This window comes from Penicillium psychrofluorescens (assembly GCF_964197705.1).
Source record: "Penicillium psychrofluorescens genome assembly, chromosome: 6".
NCBI lineage: Eukaryota > Fungi > Ascomycota > Eurotiomycetes > Eurotiales > Aspergillaceae > Penicillium > Penicillium psychrofluorescens.
The window spans coordinates 89,038-113,466 of NC_133444.1; the positions used below are offsets into that span (position 1 = coordinate 89,038).

Consider the following 24,429-nt stretch of genomic DNA (forward strand, 5'->3'; position numbering starts at 1 on the left):
GTCCTCTCCCTGGCCACCACAGACCTCTCACCTTACCTGCGACTGCGCCACCCTCCGTTGGTACCCCGCGTCATTCACCATTTTCTGGTCTCTCTCCCGGCCCGACCATTCCACCTGTGCTTTACGACGTACATGAGCTTGGAATTATCCATCCTGGGTTCGGCTGTTTGACGATGGGCAAGTCGTAAGTTGCCGCCGGTCGTCCAATACCCCTACTGCATCTCCCCCCACCGGGCCGGGCAGGACCGATTCGAATCTGTGCTGACCGAGGGCCCTGTCGCAGACAATCCAAGTTGTCCCCTACTCAGCTCGAGGAGTTGCAGAGATCTACGCATTTCGATAAGAAGGAGCTGCAGCAATGGTATAAAGGTATGTGATGCAAGTTGATCGCCAGCAAGCTCCGATGGCTGACCCTCCCATGCGCACAGGTTTCCTCAAGGATTGTCCCTCGGGCACCCTGACCAAGGAGGAATTCCAAAAGATCTACCGGCAATTCTTCCCCTTCGGTGATCCGTCCTCCTTTGCCAACTACGTCTTCCGCGTGTTCGACTCCGACAACAGCGGAATGATCGATTTCAAAGAATTCATCTGCGCGCTGTCGGTGACCTCGCGGGGCAAGATGGAGGACAAGCTGGACTGGGCGTTCCAACTGTACGACATTGACGGCGACGGCAAGATCACCTACGACGAGATGCTGGCCATTGTCGAGGCGATCTACAAGATGGTGGGGTCGATGGTGAAGCTGCCGGAGGACGAGGACACGCCGGAGAAGCGCGTACGCAAGATCTTCCGCATGATGGACAAGGACGAGAACGGCAGCTTGGACATTGAAGAGTTTAAGGAAGGCAGCAAGCGCGACGAGACGATCGTGAGTGCACTGTCGCTCTATGACGGGCTGGTATGATCGACCTCTCTCTCTCTCTCTCTCTCTCTCTCTGTGTGTGTGTGTGTGTGTGTGCGTCTGGGCTGAGGTCGGCGAATGCGGCGCAATGAGATATTGTTTGATGTTTTGAGCCAGGGAGAAGATCTGTATCTCTGTTGTTTCGTGGTTGCATGTGTAGTGATTGTCTCTGTGTATACTCATAGGTCCCGTGACCTGTCAACCTCTCTTCCTTCTTCCCTCCATCTTCTTCCCAAGCGCTATTCATTCTCCAAAAATATACTATCGGCTTTTCTTTTTCGTCCATAATCAAGGCTCCGGCTACCACTACATGACTCGCCCATCCTCGCCAATCCCCGGAGCCTGGCCCACCACAGCCAATCGTCGGCTGTTCATAACGCCCAGTTCTCCAGCCCACCCTCGTATTCCCCCCGTTCATTACTTGCTCTTTCTTTTCCCCCCACCTCCCTAAATCCAATGCCGGTACATCCGGTGCGGACCTTTGTGCTCCCTTCATGCCTTAGACCAGGATGGCCCCCGCGCCCCGCCGCTATCCACGATGTGCCCAATTGGATGTCCAGGTGGGTCGCCTTCCTAACATACCGAAACCCACCTATTCCTGCCAAGCCTCTCGGTCACTGCTGCCACTCTGCCCTAATATCTTCTCCGGGCCCGCAGGCTCCTGTGCATCTGTTTTGACAGATGGAGCCCGAGAGGTGGTTGTGGTGTTGGCCCCTGAACCTTCCCCCCGGACGCCCTTACCATGTTGCTGTCCATTAAGCTTCACGACGTACAGTAGTCTGATGTTTGCAGTGTAACGGTCGATCTCCATGTTCGCGATGCACGGAGGATCGAGTCCCCTGTCGGGCCACGCGACAGACATCCGAGTCCCATCAGGCGGTGGTGTTACCGCATCGATCACAGTCCCCCGGCGCAGTATCATTAGTCTCCTCGGAATCCCCCGCCTCGTCCTCTAATCGGGAAACCGTACAAGTCTCTCGGACCGGCCGCACCGATATACGCTTTTCGCCCCTGCCCTTGTCGATAGATGAGTATGTGACGCCCACGCTGGCGGCCAAAGCTACTTCCGCTCAGCAAACCCAACTTTATATCAACTTCATCCTCTCCGCCATCCCGTGTTACTTCAAAGTGACCGAAACTCGCGTGTCGATCAACTGGGTTGAGTACGTTGACGCACGACGCGGCGGCTCCGGCTCCCCCTTTGACTGGGCAATCCGCAGCTTGACCACCATCTACACTGGCAGCCTGCACAATGACCCGCGATTATTGGAAGCTGGGCGCGAGCTCTATATTCGCTCCCTCCGCGGTCTCTTCGGACTGCTCGGTGAGATAAACTCGGCCAAGTCGGACGAGGCCATAGCCACTGCGATCTCCCTAACCGTTTTCGAGATGCATTCGTGCACCAATTCCCAGGGTTGGATACACCATGCAACTGGGATCTGGACATTGATGCGGCTGCGGGGGCCCCAGGCTCATCTGCATGGTTTCGGCCGTGCCTGTTACATCGCCTGTCGCAACCTTCTCGTCACAACTGCACTGGTCTCTCAGGAAGAATGTTTCCTCGCGGAGCCCGAGTGGCAGGCCCTGAATGAGCAGATCGCAGCCGATAATGCCAAGCAACCCAATTCGTCGGTGTACACCGATATCACGGAGCGCGCTTTTCGGGAGGTGGTCAAACTGCCGGGTTTCGTGAAGCGAATGTGCAGCCTGTCAAGCTCCGTCCCCGATGTACAGACGCGCGAGCGCTCCGTGTTGCTCCGCGAAATCCTCGCCACGCGTGCCTCGCTGCGTGGTATCTACACCGAGTTCGGTGTGTCCGTCTCGGCCCTTCGGGCGGGCTACGAATCGCAATCAGAAGTCTTCATTGGCCCAATGCCACACCACTTCTTCGACGGATTCACGTCCCTGTCCATCCGGGGCATTCGCTCCGGTATCCTGTTGCTTAATTATCTGATCATCCTGCTGGACCCGTCCCAACGAGCTGCTGCGGAGGCAGAGAACTGTATCATTACCGATCGAATGCAGGACTGTCAAAGCTCCCATTCTCGCAGCAGTCTTGACCATCCTTCCCCTGCACTCACATCTCCCGGGTCACCGGGACGTCCGCGCCTGTTAATTCAGTCCCGGATCACACCCGAAACACGTGAGGCGCCCACCTCCGACTGGATGGACCGCATCGCCACGACGATGGGCATGGATGGAGTTCGAGTGACGCTAGTGGACGAGGAGTACGAAGGAAAAGAAACTGAAACAGGCGTTTGAATGACATTGCATCCTTCTGACGGAGTTCTGGTGCAGATGTTTCGAGTCGAGCCAGGGTTTTTTTTTTTTTTTTTTTTTTTTTTTTGCAAAGCGTGGGTTGTGTGCTGTGTACATTTCTACTCATGATAAATGATCTCACGAAGACTACTCCGAATGATGTATGGATGACACTGCGGGTCATATCGTATATAGTGTATCAACATCACATCGGAAAACACATTATTCCTCCGATGCAGACGGGCCTCCCAGCTTCTGCATTCTATCCAGGCTTTGATGTACACGGGTATCAATGAAGATCCATGAATCTCCCGTCTCTGGCAACGCAGGACGCGATCTAATGTACGGGAAGTAAAAACAAGAAAGGGAAAAAGAAAGGAGAAGAGAAACAGGGTGACCACCAGATATCGGGAGCGTATCAGCAAAAAGAAAATGTTCAGAAGATAAGAAAGAAAAGGGGAAAGAAGAGAGTCGTGGGACGGCGTAAGAGAAGAATCCAAGATCAGCCAAAAGCGAGCGACATCAGCACAAACTGTACAATATCTGGCGTCCAGGGTAGGTAGCTGTCGACTTTGAGGAGCGCCATGGCCAGGTCCGCAGCTGCAGGGCAATCATCGGCGTTGAGGGAACCAGCTCGTGCGTTTGCTCGTCTCCTGTGGTTGTACGCCCGCGACCGTCGCGTTCGCCGGTGCCTCCGAGCTGCCGCCACCTCGAAGCGGTTTCGCAATGCGGGAGCCCCCGAAGCTAAAACTCGCATTGTCCATGTTGGGCAGGCCGCGTGTTGAGCCCTGTTTGGCAGCCTCGAGACGTTCTTTGACAGCAGTAAGTTGGGCCTCGAATCTAACAGAAAAGATTTGGATTAGCAAGGACATTTTACAGGTACAAGTTGCTTGAGAACATACCGATGGTTGGCCTGGGTCAGCTTCTCCTGGCTGTCTTGGAGCAGGTTCTCTAGGCTGGCGATGCGCTCATTCCGCGCAATCAGTTTCCGCTCCGCAATGGCCACCTCCTTCTTTAGGCCGCTGTTCTGCTCAACCAGTTGCCGCTGGACATGGGTCAGCTGTTCCAGGTTGCGCTCGAGGAAGGCCATCTTTTTCTGCTGGGCGCGGTTGTTGGATGACCGCAGAACGTTGTTGTACTGCTCGCGAGCATCGTCCAGCGATATCTCCAGCTCGACAACCCGTTCACACCGATTCTGCAGGTCGCGCATCAGAGACTTCTTCATGGCGTCGAACTCGGCAATCTGCTGCTGCAATGTCTTGCTAGCAGCCCCATTCGTCGACGTGCGAGACTGGGTGTCGACCAGCGACTGGCGCAGCTTCGTTAATTCCTCGTCCTTGTTCTTGATATCCGTACGGAGCTCGTCAGCAGCGGCAGTCTCAGCGTCCTTGCGGCTGATATAAGTCTTCTCCAACCGCTCCCGAATCTCGTCTACGTCGCCTTCGCCGAGGGTGCGGGTCAAGAGGCCTTCATACTCCTGCTGCAGCTCATCCAGCTTCGTCTCCAGTTCCGCGCGGCGGCTGTCCTGCAGCTCACTGAACTCGCCTCGGTCGTTGATGGTTAGCTCAGCTTGTCGGATGAAACCCTGGGCTTCCACCAGGCTTGTCCGGAGCTCGAAAATATCGTCGGGTGCGATCGTTTCACCTTCGGCGCTGACCTTGTGTAAAGCATCGACGCGTTGGATGAGATCCTGCAGCTTGTGTTCGTTGGCCGAGAACACTTCGCCGCCCAGGTCAAAGCCGGCCATCATCTTCGCCATCTTCTCCGCTTTTTTCTTTTCTTTCTCGTCCAGTGCTGCAGTGGTTTCTTTCGCCTTCATACGCACATCCAGAAGCTGCTGCTTGACCTCATCCAGTTCGCCCGTGAGCTCGGTGTTGGCTTCCCGCAGTCCGTCCATGGTGATGGCCGCTTCCTTGCTTTCGTATGAGACCTTCTCCAATTGCATGCGCAGTTCGTTGACTTCGGTGTTCAGCTTCTCGTTATCCTTGCCGGTCCGCCCGGTGTTCTCCTTCATGGCCCTCAATTCTTCGCGGGCGTCTTGAAGACTGCGCTCGACATTGGCAATGTGCGATTCCTTCTCCGCAAGTTGGTCCTGCAGCTCATTCTCACGGCGCAAGAACTCTTCACGCTCGTCCTTCTCTAGCACTAGGCTGGGTGTACTGGAGCGATCCCCCATCCGGGAATCACCACGAGGGGTCTCTGAACGCGCAGTTTCCGTGAGCCGCGACGGTGTACCTGGCCGTGGAGCGCGAGCCTCAGCTTTGGCAGTGCTCACTCCGTCGCTGGCTGGAGCCGAGGTCCATTGATCCCTGGGGACGCTGTCACCACTTCGCCACAGGCTGACCTCGCCTTCCAGAGCCGAAATATACGATTCAAAGTTTGTGACCTGGCTCTGGGCTTTGCGCAATAGCTGCTTCAATTCAGTTGGACTCAACTCGGCATTGACCTTGGCCTTGTTCTTGATAGCCTTCGCGCGTACACCAAAGCGCAACGTGGAGATGGTTTCCGTATCGTTGTAGCTGCTGGGCGAGCAATTGATAATCAGTGTCGTCCGCGAGTTACCACCCAAAGACTCCTGCAAGATACGCGTAAGTTTCGAGTCACGGTAGGGAATGTGGGACGATTTGCCGTCCGTCAGAGCGTTGATGACCATGCCCAGGGCGCTCAAACTCTTGTTGATCTTTTTGGCTTCTTCCAGGGTCTGGCCACTGGCACCCGTCTTGCCGACCTTCTCACTACCGGCCAAATCCACCAGGAAGAGCTGGCCACTCTTGGCCGAACCGGTCTCGACGTTCTTCTGGGTGACGGTGATGACGAAAATGGAGTGCGAACGAGAAGATTCCTGGTTCATGTTGGTGGCAGCGACAGCACGGGCCGTTCCTCCACGGCGCATCACTTCGTAGACTTCCTGCACGCTGGACACGTACACCTCCAACAAGCCCTTGACGTAGACACCCCGCGACTTCTCCTCGTGGACCGGCAAATTGTCGTTCTGTGGCACCAGAAGATCTCGAATGCGCTCCATGTAAATTTCCATGTAGCTGACTCGTACGGTGTACTCGATGTTGCTCGGGCTCGTCAGGATGCTGGCGAAGATCTGCTCCACAATTCGGGGGATGACACCCTTCCCTATGTCGTCGTCGATATCTGAGCCCATCATGGTGTACGACTTTCCAGCACCGGTCTGGCCGTAGGCAAAGACGGTACCGTTGTATCCGTTGAGAATATCGTCGACAGTTGGGCGGATGGAGAAGTCGAAGATGTCGTTTTGCGCGGTGTCCATGGGAAAAACGCGATCGAAGGTAAAAGCACCCGTGCCTTCTTTGGACTGATCCGGCATTAGTGCTCTTCGTGGAGACTTGCTGTAGGGTGGCTCACGTTGATGGTACATGACTCCTCGTTCTCGAACTCGACGACCGGCTCACCCCCGGAAGTCAACTCGACCTTATTTTGCGGCCGGAACCTGGCCACCACTGTAGGGCAGGTTAGTTTTCATGTTCCAGCGATCCTCGAAACTCCAACATACCCTTGATGGTGTTTGACCCGACGGATCTGGATAAGCGGTACTTGTGTCAGTAGGCGTCAACACCGGGTTGGTACGAGAAAACTCACGCCATGGTTGCGGTGTAGAAGTCGAGCCGAGTACAAAGGAAACGAAAGCAAGCCCCCGATCAGGTGTCGGGGGAAAGAGGAGTCGAGGGAGACCGTTGAGATTGGGGCGGAAGGAGAAGCGGAGGAGGGAAGGGAGAAGGGGAGGGTAGAAGGGGGGCAGTGTCAGGGTCAAGAGGCGGGACCACGTGCACACGGCGAGGGACACACGACAGCAAGACTTGTACCTCAGGTATGAATATGATTATGCGTGGAGTGGAGGGGAAGAACGGAGGAAAGTGGGTTTGTTGACACTTTACTGCTTGGGCCGACCGCCTGATCGACACCCACTACACTACATGTACATCCCATAGCCGGACAATGATATATTTGGAACAATCAGGCTGATGCATGGACAGGGTCAAATGCGCAATGGAGAGAGACCAGAGAACAAAAAATTCAAACAACAAATTCAAAAACAAAAACCCAGGCGCCAGAACCCCACGCTGTGCAGATCAATCGGTCAAGCCAAAGGCGACAGACAGCTCCTCCGGATCGGAAAAGGGACACAAAACAAGTGCGGTGATATACACCCACCTCCCTTAGTCCTCCCAGCTCTTTTCCACCGTCTCCCGCACTCGCTTGACATACTCCTTGCGGTTGTCCTTGTAGAGGTTCGACGCTTCCACATTGGCGGGCGACGAAGTGTTGGGATCGTTCAGCAGACTAGAAGGCAACCATGAGTTATTTATTTGGGCCCTATCCTTCTGCACAGGGCAGTGCGTACCTCTGGATACTGGTCAAGATAGCCGCCACGTCATATGTCGGGCTCCAGCGGTTCTGCAGAATGTCCAGGCAAAGCTCGCCCGTTCCGTAGACGTTGGGGTGGAACATCTGGCTGATAAATTTCACACCGGGGGGCTTGTTCGGGTACTGCTCCTCAAAGTTCATCACGAGACGAAACGTGCCATCCTCGAAGGGAGTGTCGGCGGGTCCGATGATGACGGCATTCCTGATCGCCGGTTAACACGCGGTGTCATTGCATATGGACTGTGTGTATTTACCAGGTCATGACATTATCGGCTACCGGAGACGCAGAGACGCCGGCCGGGGGATCGGTTTGCATGCGCTGAAGAATCAAGAGTGTTAGCAGGGGAACACCGGAGAACCCTGGAAAGGCAAGAGAAGAAAAAAAAATTCAGAGCCCAAGACGGACACGGCAGCACTGGGAGATACTCTAGAGAAACAAAAGAATGTTGCAATAATTGCAAGATATCCAAGTGGAAGTGGGATGCGTACCTTGAAGTCCCGCATGAGACGCCGGCGGGCGGAGGTAGACATGGGGGCAAGAGGGAGTGGTGGAGAACTGAGGAGGTATTGGATCCGATGACAGTGCGAACGAGGCGAGCTAAGATAGACGAGAAGCCTGCAAGGTGGCAGATGCAGGGGGCGACGATGCAAAGAGAGAACGATGATGGACTGGAGTGGAGGGGAGGCGCGGGACAAATGCCGGGATGGAGCCACAGACGCTGACTCAGCGGGTTATGTCATGGCTGTTGCTGCCGAGGCTGGAGCGGACTATATATTTGCAAGGAAAACACTTGATGTTGGGTGGAATAACTACTGGTTACTCTGTAGAGACTTTTCATTAATTCTCGCTCGACGAAAAACAGCAGGAAGATCATGTCCCCAGTCAGCCAAATATCCATCGTCCAACACACAGCAATTCCAAGATCAACGGTGTGATGATCCGGGCTATTTAGACGATTGCTGTCAGCACCAAATTGAGTGATAATCACAGTTCAGGCACGGGAAGCGTTGCATAGTATGCCATGGCCTTCTCGTTGGCCTCCTTGGTCAAGGGTCCTCCTTCGACCATCTCGCCAAGCAGCTTAAAGTAGTTGATGTAGAACGCCGGGGTGAAGGTGTTGAAGAAAACGGACTCTTCATCGGTTGGGTTCGAGAAGGTATGGGGGCTCCTTGTCGGGACCACGACATAGTCACCGGCATTGGCATCGACATCGGGTTTCCCGGGGATATGAAATCGAACGGTGCCTCTCGTGACCAGGAATGTCTCGTCATGCATCTCGTGCCAGTGCGGAGGAGGACCTTTCGTCCTCGGGGGGATAGTGAGCTCCACACTGCTCAAGCGCATATCTAATATCTTGAGTGAGAACCGGTGTTCGCTGTGGAGAGGGCAAGCTTACCAGTATTCGATCCATCCTCCATGATCCTCAGCTTCATACTTCCGAGGACAATGATCTCGCCAGCTTTTGCTGGTACGAAATTCACAGGACGGTCTGGGACTTGCATTTTCGCTCTTTTGATCTGCGGAAACCGGGGTCATTGGTCTGGGGCATACTGTGCTCCCGTTATATATCGGCCCTACTCCCCAATGAACCCAAGGCTCGGCTTTCGGGTCGGACTGGATTGGATAAAATGGGGGCTTTATGGCACGTCTGAGTCGGCTAATGGTAAATCCATTGGGTAGAGACTACCGAAAGATACGTCATGGCTGTCACGCAGGATGTAGAGCCAAAAATACATCGGCATTGGTGTTTCCAATCAGTTATTCTCGAACCGGAGATAGGATTGAGTGGCCGATATCTCCGGAGAGTTTGATGAACGGGTATTTGAGCTTACTGCAATGAATCTGATAATCTGATAGGGTGAAACCACCATGAGGGCAATCATAAATTAGTGATGACGACTGTATACTTCAGGGTCACGGGGTATCGACCAAGCACGGGCCACCTGCTCTGGAATGGCGCTAGGCCCGAAGGAGTGCAGCAACAACATCTTCTTCTTCCATCATCAACATGACGGTGGCACTTTGGATCTACGCGATATGTTGAGCCCCGTGGAGCTGTCGCTTGCACCTTCCTGCGAGGACTGTCTGGCTTGGTCTCCCGATGGCGAGCTGGCCGTCGCAGCCGGAGACTCTGTTCAGATCTTGGTCCGTGTTCGGCAACCTGGAGAGCCTGATAATAACGACTAACGCGGATGTAGACACCCAAGTTTGCCGAGCACGGCAAGCAAAAGAATGGTTCAACATCTGGGTGGCATATTACTCGATTCCGGACCAATCTGTTCACCCACAATGAATGGCCGAGCTGTTGGCCGCAGAACCGCGATGATTTTTCCATCGCAGCGGAGCAATCCCCCAGTACCGTGCGCGCTCTCGCCTGGTCCCCACCGGGTCTGGCCCAATTCCGCCGTAGCGTGCTGGCGGTACTGACGTCGAATCTTGTCCTAAGCCTCTATGAGCCACTCGGCCCAAGACGGCAGTGGACGAAGGTGGGTATTGTGAATCATTCGCTCCGTAATCGTTTTTCGCCCTCAGAAGATCCCAATGGCCTCGCACTTCGCAAGTGTCTCGTTCGCTCTTTTGTATGGTGCCCACCCCTGCAAATGCCGGCTTCGTACACAGACTCGGTTCCGGACCCTGAAAGTCGCTGGGGGGTTCAGATGCTGGCAGTGTCGAATGACCACAATGATGTGATTTTTCTACGGGTGCAGAGGTCTGCACCTGCCAGCTCCTACAGCCTCGACCTGTTGGGCCTTCACTCCCCAGATGCCCAAGGATCCCATTATTCCACGTACTGTCCAGGATCTATCCTCGAATATGCTCTTCAAACAAAACAACGGGTTCTCTCCGTTTCTTGTGGCCCATGGATTGCCTCACCGGAAACGAACACAGACGATGCCTATGCTGCCACTTCCTTGGTGGTTATGGTGTATGGGTCGCAGCTACGAATGATAAAGCTTGTCGCGGCTCTCAAAGCCTCGAGTGCGGAAGAACCGCCGATTTATAATGTGACAGTAGATGTGACAGCTCACCCGTTGTCGTCGCGGGCTGAAGAATGGCAAGAGCATCATTTTACGGGCCTGCTCCACTGGGTGCCAATGGTATGATTGAACTTTAATATCTTAATATTTCGGGCTAATTTGACCCATTGCTGGATCAGAAATCGCATTTTGCTCTCGCTGCAAGTGTCAATGCTGGATACTTCACAATTCACATACCTCAATCCGCGTATGGCGGCAATGGGAAAAAGCTCAATCAAACAACGGTCCGTGACCACCCCCTTTACGAGTCGACAACCTCCGAGGGAGTTGAATCTCAATCAAGGCACCTGGAGCCTATTTCTGGTAAGTTTTGTCCCTGGCCAGGGTCGACGTTGCTAATCATGCGCAGCCATGACCAGCTTGTCGAACGAGCGAACTCACACCTCCACTCTTCATCTTGGAACCCTTGGCGGCCTTTGTTTTAAAACAACCCTTGAGAAATTCAACGAAAAGGAATCGGCGCAAGTTCCGCAATGGAGGAAGACCGTTGAAGACCTGCGAGAACGGTTTGATTTGAATCACGACCTCAGTGGCTGGTCGGTGGCAAGAATCTGGGGATTGACATCACGTCGAAATGTCATCGCAGCTTTATTTACACGACATGGGACGGACATGGTGGAGTACAAAGTTTCAGCAGATGACCGAGCAATTCTCATCTTCTCTACCGAGGACGGTGAGCACGGGGAAGACTCCCAGACGCTCTTCGTACCAACTATTCCGCAACAAGAAACAGCGTCCGCTCGTGAGAAACGCGAAGTCGCCGTCCAATTCGTGCTGGAGAACTACGACGATGATCAACCCCACGGCCAACGACTCGTCTATGCCGCCGCATGTTCTGCAATTATAGATCAACAGAGTGACCCAACCCGATCCCAGGCACGGCGGGCTTTGGAGCATTTGGCACAGGTAACCGGGGCAGACCTGAGCGATGAACTATCCAAATCCACCAGCTCCAACGTACAAACGATCCCTGCCAAGTCAGCCGATCAGCTCGACGGACCGGGCGCACATTTGTTTGAGAGATGCGAGGTGTGCGATGCAGGAGTAGCATGGTACTCTTCCCAGGAGGCTCAATGCGCAAATGGCCATCTCTTTGGTAAGTGATCTCATAGGATTTCCAATCGCCAGAGCTGACCTTCACTGGCTAGTTCGCTGCGGATTAACTTCTGTGGCAATACAAGAGCCAGAAATGTCCAAGTACTGCTCCTGGTGTCATACTGAATATTTCGACGAGGAGGTCCTGGCTTGCACACGCGCCGATGATCTAGGTCAACTGCACAGACGCATGTTCACCGCATTTGATACGTGCCTGTACTGTGGCGGCAAGTTTCAGGCGAGCATCTAGGATCGATGAGGGAAAGCCTAGGGAGCATTGCAGAATTGGGCATCGAAACATCAATTCATTTAGTAGTGCAGACCCAGAAGTGAGCCTGCGATAGGATCCCATTCGTCCTCCCATCGCCACAAACTTTCTTTTTGCGCGCCCACACGCAGCGACTCCAACCGGCTGTCATCGCCAAACAGGAGAACCAACCGGTCTGAAAGCTCTGCAGAGCTGCCGAAGCCCATCCCGTTGCGTCCCTCCGTCACTAGCTCTGGCCACGCCTCAAATTGACTCCAGCCCACCACCGGCAGGCCCGCACCGAACATGTCTACCACTTTCATCGGCAGATCCACGCCACTGCTGCTGGTATGCAGGCTGACGCCCAGCGCCGCCGACGCCAACAACTGCGCGTAATCCGGTACGCTCAACCATGCCGTCCGAATAGTGACCCTTTGGAGCTTTCCGGCTTGTTCATGTGCCACGATCTGCTTCAAGTACATCTCCTTCTGGGGACCCTTGCCAGTAATGATTGCCAATACGTCAGGGAGCTGGGGGTGTGTTGTGGTGGCCAGTTCCGAATATTGAAGAAGGGCATCAATGAGAATGGAGAAGTCCTCATCCGCCGTCCACGAAGTTGAGCTCACCAGAACGCGGAGAGTGCCTGCAGCCAGGGAAGAGCGCGCTGTCTTTGTTTCCGGCAGAGAGGCGAGAAACTCCCGCCGCACGTCAAGTTCTACGATGGGGTGAAAGTGACTGGCTGGCCGGTCATGCAACGGCAAGACAGGGGCTTGAAGTGCAAAGTCCCTTTTCAGAACCGTGGCCATGGCATTGGTCACGCAAAAATGCGCAGTGGCTGACTTGCAAAAGAATTTCTCGTACCATATCGACAGCTTTACGAGTGGGTGGCTGTTACCTAGCTTCAAGGCCAGGATTGAATAGCCGAAATTGTGCCAGTCAATGACAAGTCTCGTCCGCCGAAGAAAGCAGACAATCGATGCAATGGCTAAACTGGGAATTGACGGTGGGTTCTACCGCACCCGGCGAGTCAGTATTTTCTAGGACTGGTCGACCATAGTTCCTTACCTGGACTAGCAGCCAGCGTGCTGGCTTTGTGGTGTACGCAAGACACTTCCATAGACAAGCGATTTGGAACAACACCTTCAAAGGCCCGTAAATCGTGAACAGGAGCTTGTTGCTGGTCTGGAGGATAGCCGGATGAGGATGTAGCGGGACAATGGATATGTTGGGATGCGAGACTATGTCGGGGTGAGGGTCGGATTCTATATCCAAACGGTCAATAGAACTCATGGCGTCAACCAAGCAAAGAACCGTACCTTTATACCCAATGATCACCACCTGCCCGCCTCGGTTCGCAATGCTCAAGGCATGGTACTGCATGCGCGGACTGCGGCCAATATCTCCCAGAACGAGGATCTGCACGCTGGTCTTGGGCTTTTGCGATCCATGTTGCGCGTTCGTTGCGGAAGAGGTGCCTGGCTGATACTGGGATGGGAGGAACAGGATAACTAGGGTAATCGCGGTGGACAGGCAGAAGGCGATGTTGAGGACCGAGTCAATCATGGTATTGAGGGCCCGGTGTCTGTAGAACGGTAGGTTATCTGGCGTGTTCCTTGTGTACCATGGCGATAAGAACCCTGGACCTTACCTCAGCACAACCGATAAGGCGCATCACGTGTAGCCCCTAATAGCGTGCCCAACTTGGCCTGTCTTGGGAGCCTTCTGTGTTGGCCTTTTTGATTCCCAATTGTCCGCGGCCGAGCCAACCGGGTGTTACCAGCCCGAGATCCCTGACGCGCGACGCGATGCTGTCTGCCCCCGCCTCTGCCCACCCCGTTCCCCTAAGCTCTTGAAGCTCCGCACCAATCCTCGATCATCTTGGTCTTTCTCCGCGCCCACCTTCGGCCCACGCCTCAACTTGAGACCATGTCGGCGGGGCCGACCTCGTTGAACGTGGACCTTTCTCCGCCGTCCCATGCACACACTCATAGTCACAGCAGAAGTCGCGGTCATGCCCGTTCCCCCCGATGGGTTCCGCCACCTCTCTCACTGGCCCCCGAAAGCCAACCGCGGCCGTTGAATAATGGGAACGCAGGGTACCCAAATGGCGAGACTTCACAGGGGCCTTGGTCTCAACATGAGCATACTTCTGGGCACTATCACCACCATCACCATCATACCCACAGCATATCATCGATTCACGGCGTGCATAGCGACGCGCTACCAGGTCAGGACCTCAAGGGTGTCAATGGCGGCGGCACGAGGTCTCCGGAAACGCCGACGCCTACCTCTGACTCTATTCAAAATGTCGTGTGAGTACTACTAGAGCTGCCGCGAAATTATAAATAAAAAACCTAACAACAGTAGTGGCCAGGAAGTAGTTACTGGAGCTCTCATCGCATTGCCATGGATCGCGCTCTCTTGGTACTCTAGAGAGTACGCGCGCCCGTTCGAGGTACTGAAAGAGCCCTCGGCTACGGAGAATGTGCCTCCTGTCAGCATGATTGGTCAAGTCGGCCAGAAGACCTGCGCAATGACCGCCATCACCCTGCTCGTCTTTGGTTGTGGCCAACTACTACGAATGAACCGGCAGAAAGGCGGCTCTCGCAGCATTTCTTCTGTCCGATTACCAGCGATCAATGTGAAAACCGCGCAGGCGTCGTTTCTCTTGATGTGCTCGGTTGGACTGCCAGTCTATGCCACTCTCAAGATTGGAGGGTTCCTTGTTGCATTTGCCCTGCTTCTCGCAACGGCGACTGGTATACCGAACCTAGTTCGTGGTCACTCGCCCAACACGTCGCAGGAGCGCTTCAGTCGAAAGAGTATGACCCTTGCATTGCTCGCAGGGGCTATGCTACTGAGTTTTTTTGGATTGAACCAGCCGTGGGGCTCGTACCCATTTATGGGCTATGCGGCGTTGTTGGTTTCAATCCTGGTCATCTCACCTCCATTCCCATCTCTGCAACACCAGGGGGCCATTTCGGAACCCGGCCTCGTTGCACAATCCCTCACTGCACAGGCCAAACCACCTGGCTCAAGCACCTCGGCACTCTTTGTCACGGCTGATGCCCCGTTAGCCGCTATTTCTGGAGCCATTTTGGCGCTCGTGATGGCACTATTCTCCCAAATATTCTCCTTTGAGATGATGCCTTTCATTGGTCTTTTGATCCCTTCCAGTCTCTTTGCCGCTTCGTTGGCGTTTTCTCTTCCTACCCGTCTTCGGTCTCCCAGCAAAGCTGGCCTGGCCATTTGCACCGGAACTGCTGCCTTTGCTTGTTCTCCCCACTTCAGAGATGATTATTTTATTGTTTATGTCGCGCGCATCATTCTAAGTACCGTATCCTTCTTCACCTCGAGGATGGATGACAGCCACTTGCGCTTAGATGCACATTCCCACAACCATACGCATCATCGCCATCCCAGTCAGTCTCATGCGACCGCGGAGTTGTGGCGATTGACGAGATGGATCGTCAATCGAAGCGAGCCATACCCCTTGTTATACAGTATTCTCAAGGAAAAGGATTCTCGCAGCATCTTTTTTTTCATGTGGTGAGTTATACATTTGAAATGACTTATCATGAGTTTTTCTGACGGAGATATAGTTTAAACTTTGCTTTTATGCTTGTACAATTGGCGTACGGCATCCTAACCGGATCTCTGGGGTTGCTGAGTGACAGTATCCATATGTTCTTTGATTGTTTGGCGCTTGTCGTTGGACTCTGCGCCGCCGTGATGAGCAAATGGCCGCCCAATGCGCGATTTCCCTACGGATATGGCAAGGTCGATACTCTGTCTGGGTTTGCCAATGGCATTTTCCTTATGTGCGTATTGACTCTCTCCCTGTTATTGAGCGTTTCTGACAACCTGCAGGATCATCAGCCTGGAGATTATTTACGAGGCAGTGGAGCGGCTGTCGACGGGTAGCCAAATGCATCGCATCAGTGAACTCTTGGCTGTCAGTATTGCAGGGCTGGCTGTGAACCTGGTTGGTATCTTCAGTTTCGAGCATGGACATGCTCACCATGGACATGACCATGGCCACGATCACTCGCATGGCAACGAAAACATGCATGGAATTTTCCTGCATATTCTAGCAGACACTCTTGGTTCCGTAGCTGTGGTGATTTCGACCGTTCTTGTGCACTACTCCGGCTGGTCCGGGTATGATCCGTTGGCGTCATGCTTCATTGCGATATTGATATTTGCCTCGGCTGTGCCTTTGGTCAGCAGTACAGCTCAAACCTTACTGCTTACGCTGCCGGCGGATACCGAGTACAATGTTCGTGAAACCCTGGCTGGGGTCAGCACCCTGCGCGGAGTTGTCGGCTATACCGTGCCGAAGTTCTGGCTCGATGATACTGCCACGGTGTCGTCCGACCACAGTCACGATCACGGTCATGGAAGCTGTGACCATTCACACTCGCATTCCCAAACTCATGATCATGGCCACCTTCATCACCATGATCATAGTCATGGTGGACACGATCACGATCATGATCATGCACACGAACACGAACACAGGAGCCAAAAAGTGCTTGGTGTGATCCATGTCATTGCTTCCCGCGGTGCGGATCTGGAAGATGTACGCCAACGGACGGTCACTTTTCTTCAAGAAAAAAATATGGACATCGTGGTACAAGTGGAGCGCGACGGAGATGGACGCTGCTGGTGCGGTGGAGGCAACAAAGGCATTTGATTTTGAAAAGTCTATCGTTGCATTGGAAATCAATCCACCCCGGCAATGGAAATGCCGATTAAATGATTCCCTCAAAGCGCGACTTTCTCCTGGGTCTTCCACTCCTCCGGACCAACTGTCACATCGCACAGACGAACACGCGGGGAGAGAACATGCACATGGATATTTGAGAGTTCCTCTGGCGATTTGAAAAATAAACCAGCAAATAAATATACCCCCTGTTCAGAGAGAAATGTATGTTTTCCAAATACTGACCTGTTGCTCTATTTCCCGTATCAACATGTAGTCAAGTTCAAAATGTTCGGTCCTAATAGGATTGTCCCGGGTGACATATATTCAATACCAGGCATAGGTCAAGGCAGATCTGGGCAAAAAAAGAACTCTTGTGATGTCGTACAAACCTCGGCTGCTCATGGCCCAACACATATCAGATACAGGATTCTCTGCGAATGTCTGCAAGACGGAGTGAGAATGTAAGCCATAGGTCCAGGCCCATTGCTGCATTTTTCCCTTTACGAGACATGAGCAAGACTAGCGAAGGCTAGAACTGGGGGTTTTCGGCTGGCGCAGGTGCAAGAGTCACATTCGGCGATAGTCGTCCCACCCTCCTTTTCCAGCGGGTGATACTGTCCGAATCCAATGCCCGAGAGTTGACTGGGAACCAACTGATATATCTCCAGGATGTTAATGTCGCTAACCTACTCTTTTACATGCCACCACACATCTGAGCATAGCGCAGTTCGACTTGAAAAGGCGTGACTCCAATGTCGTTGTTCCCGGCCCCAGCTTCGTCTCGCACAGACGAGGTCCTGCAAAGAGGATATGCAAGAATCTTCGAGTCTCACACCGTCTTCCTGACAGGATGCACAGGGTCGCTGGGAGGGTGTCTCTTATACAAGCTCGCGCTCCGACTTCCAACGCGCAAAATATTTGCATTGATCCGGGACAAGCCCCAAACGGCAATTGACAAATGGCGGAAATTCATGCCGGACCAAACAGAGGCGATTCTAGCCTCGAAGAAAGTCGAGTTCGTGATCGGCGACATCAAAGCTCTCAATTTCGGCCTCGAGCCCGCTGTCCTCGAGCAACTCCAAAGCCAAGTGACCCTCGTCATTCACACGGCGGCCAAGATCGCCCTCGAAGCACATCTTCGGGACTCCTTTGAGAACAATTGTCTTCCATCGCTGGAGCTCGCGCGGATCTCGTCGAAGTTCCGGAAACTGAAACTACTCATTCAGCTTTCCACTGCGTACGTGAACAGCTTTCTTCCCGATGGTCCCGTGCTGGAACGACCGTATACACTGGCAGACGAGGATCCGGAGGATGAGCTGGCATCCATCCTGACGCATGATACTTCACCGCACGCCGGGCAGTTCGCCTCCTCGTACGGCCTGGCCAAGTACATGATGGAACGACTGCTCGTGAAAAGATATCCGCAGCTGCCGGTCCTGCTTGTGCGGCCAACAATCTTCGCTCCTGCGCTGCGAGAGCCGTATCCCATGTATGGGCCTGAAGACTCGACGCCACTGACCAAGTTTGGACGGTTCATAATCGCGGACCGGGGAGGTACACAAGTTTGGCACTCGACCGCTGGCTACAAGACTGGGGTTAACGTTATCGACGAGATACCCGTCGACTTCGTCGCCAATGCATGCTTGCTGCACGCGGCTGCGCGCACGACGGGAATCGTCCAAGTCGGCTCCGAGTTATATGAGCCGCAGACTTTCGACCAATTTATCGAGCTTGTCATCTCTAATGCGCCACCTGATATTCGAAGGGAGCTGCCGACGTTTGTCTTCACGGAAGACCAGAGCGCACCACAGTGCTTCGTGGCCGAGCTGGTGGCGGTCGCCTCGCGCAATTGGTTATTCGACTGTGGTCGGTCATATTGGCTGAAGCAGGTTGGGGGGCCATTGAGTCTACGGTCGTGCACGCACCAGGCAGAAAGCATGAATGTAGCACGGATCCGTCATATCTATGACACTATTGCGGAGAAGGAGAAGGCCCGTCTTTGAATCCAGTGCGCTGCATGGACGAATGTGCCAAAGTTGACGGCGTCATGTATGTATTCATCTTTGCCAATGAATTGATAGGATTCACTATTAGATACACTTTTGGAATAACGGGTAGTTATACATATGTCATATAGATGGTCATGTCACAGTCCCATCTTCAGCTGTGGCCATGCCAATGCATCCTGCCACTGCGAATTTCTGGGGCTCACGACCTTCAGCAGCTCGGAAACTAACGCGCGCCCCGAATTCCGGGCCCACCACCGTTGCCCATCCAGTTCACCCAGCAGCACTCCCCAATGCATGAGAATGAGCAGGGACAGGGGTTGGCGCCTCCGGACGTTGTCTAAAAAGTCCTTATTGACTGCAGCAAGCCAGGCGAGGACATGCGCAGGGCTTGCGGTATCGTTGAACATGGAAAAAGAGTAGCGGAGCGAGTCGATGACTGTTTTGTTGATCTGATGTTGTTCGGTGTCGGTGTTCTCGAGGGTCTCATCGTTCAAAGCTGCCAGTCTCTCAAAGGCTGTCTGTGCATCGCTCTCTAGCTCGATTGGGTCGCCTGGCCAATTACCCGTGGCGCGCGTGAAAAAGTTCAATTTAATCCATGGTTTTCCAATGCTGAAAATGTTCTTCACGCCTTGCAGAAGCTCGAAGACCACGACAATATTCTCGGTCATGCCCTGACTCTCATTACGATCGGCAGTGAGTTGCGACAAGGCGATGCCGATGACGATAGTGATGACTGCCTGCGCGAGCACAGCCTCACAGTTCAGCGGCGTGATATCGGTGACGGCGGCCCGGAATGGTGCGAAAGTGAGATTATGGTACTCGAGAGCTGTATCGATGTAGGCCAGAGATCCCGGGGATGCGGTCGTCGAAGCGATGTGCAGCGCGGCGAGGGCCAGGATGCCGTTCATCAAAAAGTCATATTGGAGCGCCTGGCGGGGGACGTCAATTTTCCAGACGCGATCTTCATTGTCGGTCGTGCAGAGACTCTCAAACGTCTCTGTGGAGAACTTGTGCATCAACTCCAGGTCCCGGACGCTGGATGTGGCAGACAGCGAGACCGACGGACGGCTCACGGGGGGCTGCGGGGTGGTGACAGGATGGGCGCTGGGCGAAGGGGGGACATGATGAGCAGGATGAGATCCAGCGCGCTGTATAGGAGCTCTCAGGTAGGTGCAATCAATCTCGCGAGCAGTACAATTAGCACAGGGGGGTCCTCGTTCGTCACACTGCAGCTGTCAGAACCGGTGGAACTTGCGGGGGAAGTCTTGGGGGACGTTGAACTGACCTTCACGCGGCGGCTTTTGCACTGGTCACAGCCCTTGCGGGACTTGGTATGAGCACGGCGAGGAGGCATGCCGAAGGCCGGATCTGCGGCCCCTGCGTTGGTCCATTTACTGATTCGGGGGTGGGGGGAGGGGAAGGGAAGAGATGCGAGAGCGAGAACGAGGGCGAGCCAGGGTCATGTGACCGGTCGGAAGAGCCTGGATGAAATGATTACGGTTCTGTTTGTTTAATGTACTGGGAGATCTAGCGCGTTAGTTGGAAGATCTAGCAGATCTACTGCAGGGCAGTCGATGTCTATTCTTGGACCGACAGTATGTCGGGTTTATTGATTCGTGACACCGTCAGGGATGGTTCTGAGGGAGGTATCACGGTCTAGTTGTTGCAAACAGTCGCCGACTGTTAGTACCAATCCACCTTATCTGGGGGGACACCCGGATGCTGATGTATCTCAGGCATGTCTCGATGCTCAATCAATCTACTGTATAGATCCAGACCACGCAATTCTCCGACCCCGATCTCGCGTGGGTATCCGGTGGAGCTCGTGGGTACGCGAGAGCGAAAACGAACGCGACCACCAATGGATCACTGGTTCGCTTCTGCTGTTCGGCCCTTGGCAGACCCGGTCGGGGCATTAACCCCGTCTGACAAGCAAGGGAAAATGTCTGCGTTTATATGCTTGGGCTGATCCCGCCGTTGCGCGGACGGTCATTAGTTGGCTTTTCTTTCGTTCTCTCTTCTATTGGGACTCGTTTCCCTTTCCACCCAATAATATGCCAAGCTACTCGGACTGCTTCCAGGTCAGCCCTGAATGCCCGGTCGAGGCGACGACCTACGGCTACTACCCGAGTCTGGGCGCCAATATCTTCTTCACCGCGTTCTTTGGTCTGCTGGGCGTGTGCCAGGTCGGCCTGGGGCTTTATTTCCGAACGTGGACATTCTCGACGGCACTATGCATCGGCGCGTTGATGGAGATGGCCGGGTACGTGGGCCGGATCATGATGAACGGGAACCCATGGTGGCAGAGCGCGTTTGAGCTGCAGATTGTGTGTCTGGTGCTGGCACCGACCTTTATCGCCGCCGGAATCTATTTGACGCTGAAGCACCTCATTCTACGCTTGGGACCGGAGCACGCGTCGCTCAAGCCGCGGCTGTTCACCTGGATCTTCATCGGCTGCGACATCGGCTCGCTGATCCTGCAAGCGGCGGGCGGTGGTGTCGCGGCGTCGGCGGGAAACACGAACCAGCTGTTGCTGAAAGCTGGAGACGATATCATCATCACGGGTATTGCCTTCCAGGTCGTCACAATGTCCGTGTGTGGTTTGCTCGCGCTACATTTCTTCTGGAATGTCTTTCGCCGTGGCGATGGATTGCTCGCTGAGAAGAATCTGGAAAACAACGCCGTGTCGACATCGCAGAGAAGACTGCCCTTTGTCATCGGCGCGACCGTTCTGGCCTACTTCACGGTGCTGATCCGGTGCATCTATCGGTAGGCAAAAGATCTTTTTTATTGGCTGGGACACTTGCTGACCATATTTGAAGTATTCCGGAGATGGCGGGCGGCTGGGGCAACCCATTGATGCAGAGGGAGAACGAGTTCCTCGTCCTGGACGGAATGTAAGTGCTATGTGGATTCAATGAGACTGGATATCTGTCTAACATCGCCATATCAGGATGATCGGCATCGCCACCCTCTCCTTCACCATCTTCCACCCCGGATTTTACCTCCCTACGATGTGGACGGGACGCAAAAACCGCACCTGATCATTTCCCTCTCTTTTTCTGCATACTTGGAAGTTTTTCTGGTTCAGCCATTTAGAGCTGAGCTGCTTGCGCATAGCCGCATACATAGTACATATCTTTAGGCTGGATTGGCCACATTCTAGACAAATAGAACATGGTTATAGATGCAATTAGTTGGAAGAAATAAAACATATCCATACGAAATAAAACCGAACGCGAACCAGCACATCACATATGTGGTCAGACGCAACTCCAGCAACCAAATGAACATAGACCCCGGATCATGAGAGAAAGAATTGCCCAGAAATGCCGTACAAATAGGAGGAAACCACCCGCTCAGAGCGTGGCCATGCAACGGCTCGACCCGTCCGCATCGCTCGCTCTATTATGCAACAAGGTGAGTGAGACACACACCGTCCACAGGGTGTAGCTGTGCCAATAGGCTGTTCACTCCTCGCCCAGACTCTCCCGGACACACCGACGCACGCGCTTCTTGAACTCGGCAGCATCCTCACGCCATAACCGGGCCGCTTCGACGTTGGCGGGACTCTCATCGTTGGGGCTGGACAGCATGGAAATAACGGACAGAAGGATGGTCTCGGGGGTCTGCACAGGGGACCAGCGCTCGGCGGCAGACTCGTAGCCGTACTTGTCCTCCTCGGGCGGGTGCAGGATGGAGATGCAGACTTCGCCGTTGGGGTAGACTAGATCCGGTAGTTAGTATGCATGTCGATACCTCCGATGCTGCTTGTAGCCCAAACTTCAGGTGGGTGGCACATACTGTTCGGATGGAAGAGCGGTGTCTCAAACTTCATCTTGGGTGGCATGTGCGGGTACTCTGAAGGGAAGGACAGACGAGCACGGAAGAAACCCCCTACAGTAGGACTGTCAGTTTGGGAGTCTATGCTAAGCGGAGGGTGTCCAGAATGATCGGCAGAGGGGCTGTTCCCGCCGAACAGAGGGTTGAACAGAGGGTTCGACGAGGTGGTTGCTCTCCCAGAAGATGACCACTCACCTCCGTACAACTTGACATCGTCCGAGATCATCAGCATCACCTCCCACTCGAAGACGTTGTTATCGGCCAGCCCACAGCTGATCCCCGGAATGTCCTTATCAGATTGCATCTGTTGCAGCTGGCGGGACAGCATACGGCCGGCGGGTGAGGTCGCCATGACGGAAGGCCAAGGCAAAGAAAGCGTCTGGGTCACTACTGAGAGCAGAAAGGAACACAACAAGGTTATCGCATGGAGGACGGTTTAGTGTAGGGAAGAACGAACCGATGAAAAGAGTGAGGGGGAGGGAAAGCAGGCAAGGCGGTGAGCGGGATCAGGCCGGCCCAATGGGTTCGTTAGGGCATGGGGTGGACAATACAATTACACCAGGATATTCACGGGGAGGAGGAACGAAAGTACTGTATTGGAACAAAGAATGGATAGACTCAGATATAGCCTTCATGGCCAGTGGAAAGGGGCGATACGAAATATCATCATGGAAAAAGGTCAAATCCAACTGCATTCTCCTCTCTTTCCATCCAGTGCCATTCACCTAACGGACCAGAAGGAACGTCGAAGGTCTACATGCTCATACCCTGGGGGTCTGAAGGGCCGCCAATAGCCAGGACACCAGGACCCATCAGCATCAGCTCACCAACCAGGATAGCCACAGCCGCAACAGCCAGCGCCATCTCGATCAAAATCGTCTTACCAATGACCTTGGCAAAACGGACGCGAGCTGGCCAGTCAAAGGTAGCCCACGCATCGGTGACACTGAGGCAGCCACTACCGCCGGTGATGGCGGGGTTCACCTTACCACCAAAGGATCGGTCAAAGGGCACGATGGACTCATCCTCCTCCGGGAGCATCGACGCAGCAACACGGATGAAGATACCACGGGCGGGGATGGAGATCAAGAAGGCAAAAAGGGCCGGGATAAAATAGACGGCCATGGTGCTGCACACGAATTTCATCGTCACCTCGTTCTGGGGGGTCTCAAAGTCGATCAGACCAACCGCTTCGAGGGCAGCCAGCGGGAGGAAGAAGCCGGCTGCAGTGAGGATATCCTGCAGAGCCACCGCGGGGGCAATCTTCGGCCAGGTCCGGTAGCTGGGAATTCGCTGGTAGAAGGGCTTGGGCGAGCGCTCGGAGATGACGATGTGCACCCAGGCCATCTGCCAGGTAGCCAGGAGCATGCTGAGGCAAGACTGGACGAGGAACTGACCGAGGAACGAGCCACGGGTGGGGAGCAGGCCCGAGATAAAGCCGCGAGCGAGGGAGTAGACCAGGAAGAGGCTGAGACCGCGGAACGGGGACCAGAATCCGGCTCGGGCGCGCAGATGCCGCACGGTCGTACGCAGCTTGTTGGTGATGGGCTGGAGTGGGGTGGAACCGGCCATTTCGGGCTCATTCGGGTTGATGGGCTTATTGGGGTCGTCTTCATTATTGTCGATGCGGACGTAGATGTCGGGGTTGGTATCCTCGACCGCGGCCAAGGTGGCAACCACGTTGCCAAGTGTATATTGGACCTGCCAACGACATTAGCAGAGTCGGATCAAAGGGCACAAGCACTACATACCGCCCACACGGTCAGACTGATCGCGACAACGGTCAGACCGAAGAGGCCGAACATCCATGGCGATGGCCGGGGCTGATCGTCAGACGGCTCTCTCTTCAGATGAACGGCGGCGAGCTCAGCACCTCGACGGAAGACGGTTCCAGTGATAGTCGACATGATGAATAGCGAGAAAATCAAG

The 24,429-nt window shown here is 54.2% G+C and overlaps 13 protein-coding genes across 13 annotated transcripts; 6 read left to right on the plus strand and 7 right to left on the minus strand.

Moving 5' to 3' along the window:
* Positions 1-173: 173 nt before the first annotated feature.
* Positions 174-904, plus strand: PFLUO_LOCUS8537 (Calcium-binding protein NCS-1; the record flags this gene model as incomplete). Its single annotated transcript, XM_073786282.1, has 3 exons — positions 174-184; positions 284-369; positions 429-904. The coding sequence occupies 3 exons, from the start codon at positions 174-176 to the stop codon at positions 902-904; spliced, it is 573 nt and encodes a 190-aa protein (XP_073642553.1).
* An 806-nt stretch (positions 905-1,710) lies between these two features.
* Positions 1,711-3,163, plus strand: PFLUO_LOCUS8538 (uncharacterized protein; the record flags this gene model as incomplete). The annotated part of the gene is made up of 2 exons (XM_073786283.1): positions 1,711-1,816; positions 1,875-3,163. The coding sequence occupies 2 exons, from the start codon at positions 1,711-1,713 to the stop codon at positions 3,161-3,163; spliced, it is 1,395 nt and encodes a 464-aa protein (XP_073642554.1).
* Positions 3,164-3,771: 608 nt separating this feature from the next.
* Positions 3,772-6,777, minus strand: PFLUO_LOCUS8539 (Kinesin heavy chain; the record flags this gene model as incomplete). The annotated part of the gene is made up of 5 exons (XM_073786284.1): positions 3,772-4,000; positions 4,063-6,488; positions 6,539-6,633; positions 6,687-6,712; positions 6,773-6,777. The coding sequence occupies 5 exons, from the start codon at positions 6,775-6,777 to the stop codon at positions 3,772-3,774; spliced, it is 2,781 nt and encodes a 926-aa protein (XP_073642555.1).
* A 573-nt stretch (positions 6,778-7,350) lies between these two features.
* PFLUO_LOCUS8540 (Ubiquitin-conjugating enzyme E2 2) lies at positions 7,351-8,089 on the minus strand (the record flags this gene model as incomplete). The annotated part of the gene is made up of 4 exons (XM_073786285.1): positions 7,351-7,474; positions 7,536-7,760; positions 7,813-7,877; positions 8,048-8,089. The coding sequence occupies 4 exons, from the start codon at positions 8,087-8,089 to the stop codon at positions 7,351-7,353; spliced, it is 456 nt and encodes a 151-aa protein (XP_073642556.1).
* A 454-nt stretch (positions 8,090-8,543) lies between these two features.
* On the minus strand, positions 8,544-9,061 carry PFLUO_LOCUS8541 (uncharacterized protein; the record flags this gene model as incomplete). The annotated part of the gene is made up of 2 exons (XM_073786286.1): positions 8,544-8,905; positions 8,956-9,061. 2 exons carry the CDS (start codon positions 9,059-9,061, stop codon positions 8,544-8,546), a joined length of 468 nt encoding a protein of 155 aa, XP_073642557.1.
* A 451-nt stretch (positions 9,062-9,512) lies between these two features.
* Positions 9,513-11,942, plus strand: PFLUO_LOCUS8542 (uncharacterized protein; the record flags this gene model as incomplete). Its single annotated transcript, XM_073786287.1, has 5 exons — positions 9,513-9,704; positions 9,758-10,657; positions 10,717-10,900; positions 10,947-11,693; positions 11,746-11,942. The coding sequence occupies 5 exons, from the start codon at positions 9,513-9,515 to the stop codon at positions 11,940-11,942; spliced, it is 2,220 nt and encodes a 739-aa protein (XP_073642558.1).
* A 59-nt stretch (positions 11,943-12,001) lies between these two features.
* Positions 12,002-13,502, minus strand: PFLUO_LOCUS8543 (mannosyltransferase; the record flags this gene model as incomplete). Its single annotated transcript, XM_073786289.1, has 3 exons — positions 12,002-12,949; positions 13,005-13,201; positions 13,256-13,502. The coding sequence occupies 3 exons, from the start codon at positions 13,500-13,502 to the stop codon at positions 12,002-12,004; spliced, it is 1,392 nt and encodes a 463-aa protein (XP_073642559.1).
* A 1,981-nt stretch (positions 13,503-15,483) lies between these two features.
* PFLUO_LOCUS8544 (Putative zinc transporter msc2) lies at positions 15,484-16,635 on the plus strand (the record flags this gene model as incomplete). Its single annotated transcript, XM_073786290.1, has 3 exons — positions 15,484-15,488; positions 15,542-15,760; positions 15,810-16,635. 3 exons carry the CDS (start codon positions 15,484-15,486, stop codon positions 16,633-16,635), a joined length of 1,050 nt encoding a protein of 349 aa, XP_073642560.1.
* A 764-nt stretch (positions 16,636-17,399) lies between these two features.
* On the plus strand, positions 17,400-18,650 carry PFLUO_LOCUS8545 (uncharacterized protein; the record flags this gene model as incomplete). Its single annotated transcript, XM_073786291.1, has 1 exon — positions 17,400-18,650. The coding sequence occupies one exon, from the start codon at positions 17,400-17,402 to the stop codon at positions 18,648-18,650; it is 1,251 nt and encodes a 416-aa protein (XP_073642561.1).
* Positions 18,651-18,793: 143 nt separating this feature from the next.
* Positions 18,794-20,010, minus strand: PFLUO_LOCUS8546 (uncharacterized protein; the record flags this gene model as incomplete). The annotated part of the gene is made up of 2 exons (XM_073786292.1): positions 18,794-19,882; positions 19,942-20,010. The coding sequence occupies 2 exons, from the start codon at positions 20,008-20,010 to the stop codon at positions 18,794-18,796; spliced, it is 1,158 nt and encodes a 385-aa protein (XP_073642562.1).
* A 700-nt stretch (positions 20,011-20,710) lies between these two features.
* On the plus strand, positions 20,711-21,701 carry PFLUO_LOCUS8547 (uncharacterized protein; the record flags this gene model as incomplete). Its single annotated transcript, XM_073786293.1, has 3 exons — positions 20,711-21,426; positions 21,480-21,554; positions 21,611-21,701. The coding sequence occupies 3 exons, from the start codon at positions 20,711-20,713 to the stop codon at positions 21,699-21,701; spliced, it is 882 nt and encodes a 293-aa protein (XP_073642563.1).
* A 426-nt stretch (positions 21,702-22,127) lies between these two features.
* On the minus strand, positions 22,128-22,852 carry PFLUO_LOCUS8548 (Ubiquitin-conjugating enzyme E2 15; the record flags this gene model as incomplete). The annotated part of the gene is made up of 3 exons (XM_073786294.1): positions 22,128-22,384; positions 22,462-22,554; positions 22,696-22,852. 3 exons carry the CDS (start codon positions 22,850-22,852, stop codon positions 22,128-22,130), a joined length of 507 nt encoding a protein of 168 aa, XP_073642564.1.
* Positions 22,853-23,253: 401 nt separating this feature from the next.
* PFLUO_LOCUS8549 (uncharacterized protein) lies at positions 23,254-24,407 on the minus strand (the record flags this gene model as incomplete). Its single annotated transcript, XM_073786295.1, has 2 exons — positions 23,254-24,201; positions 24,252-24,407. The coding sequence occupies 2 exons, from the start codon at positions 24,405-24,407 to the stop codon at positions 23,254-23,256; spliced, it is 1,104 nt and encodes a 367-aa protein (XP_073642565.1).
* Positions 24,408-24,429: the final 22 nt, after the last annotated feature.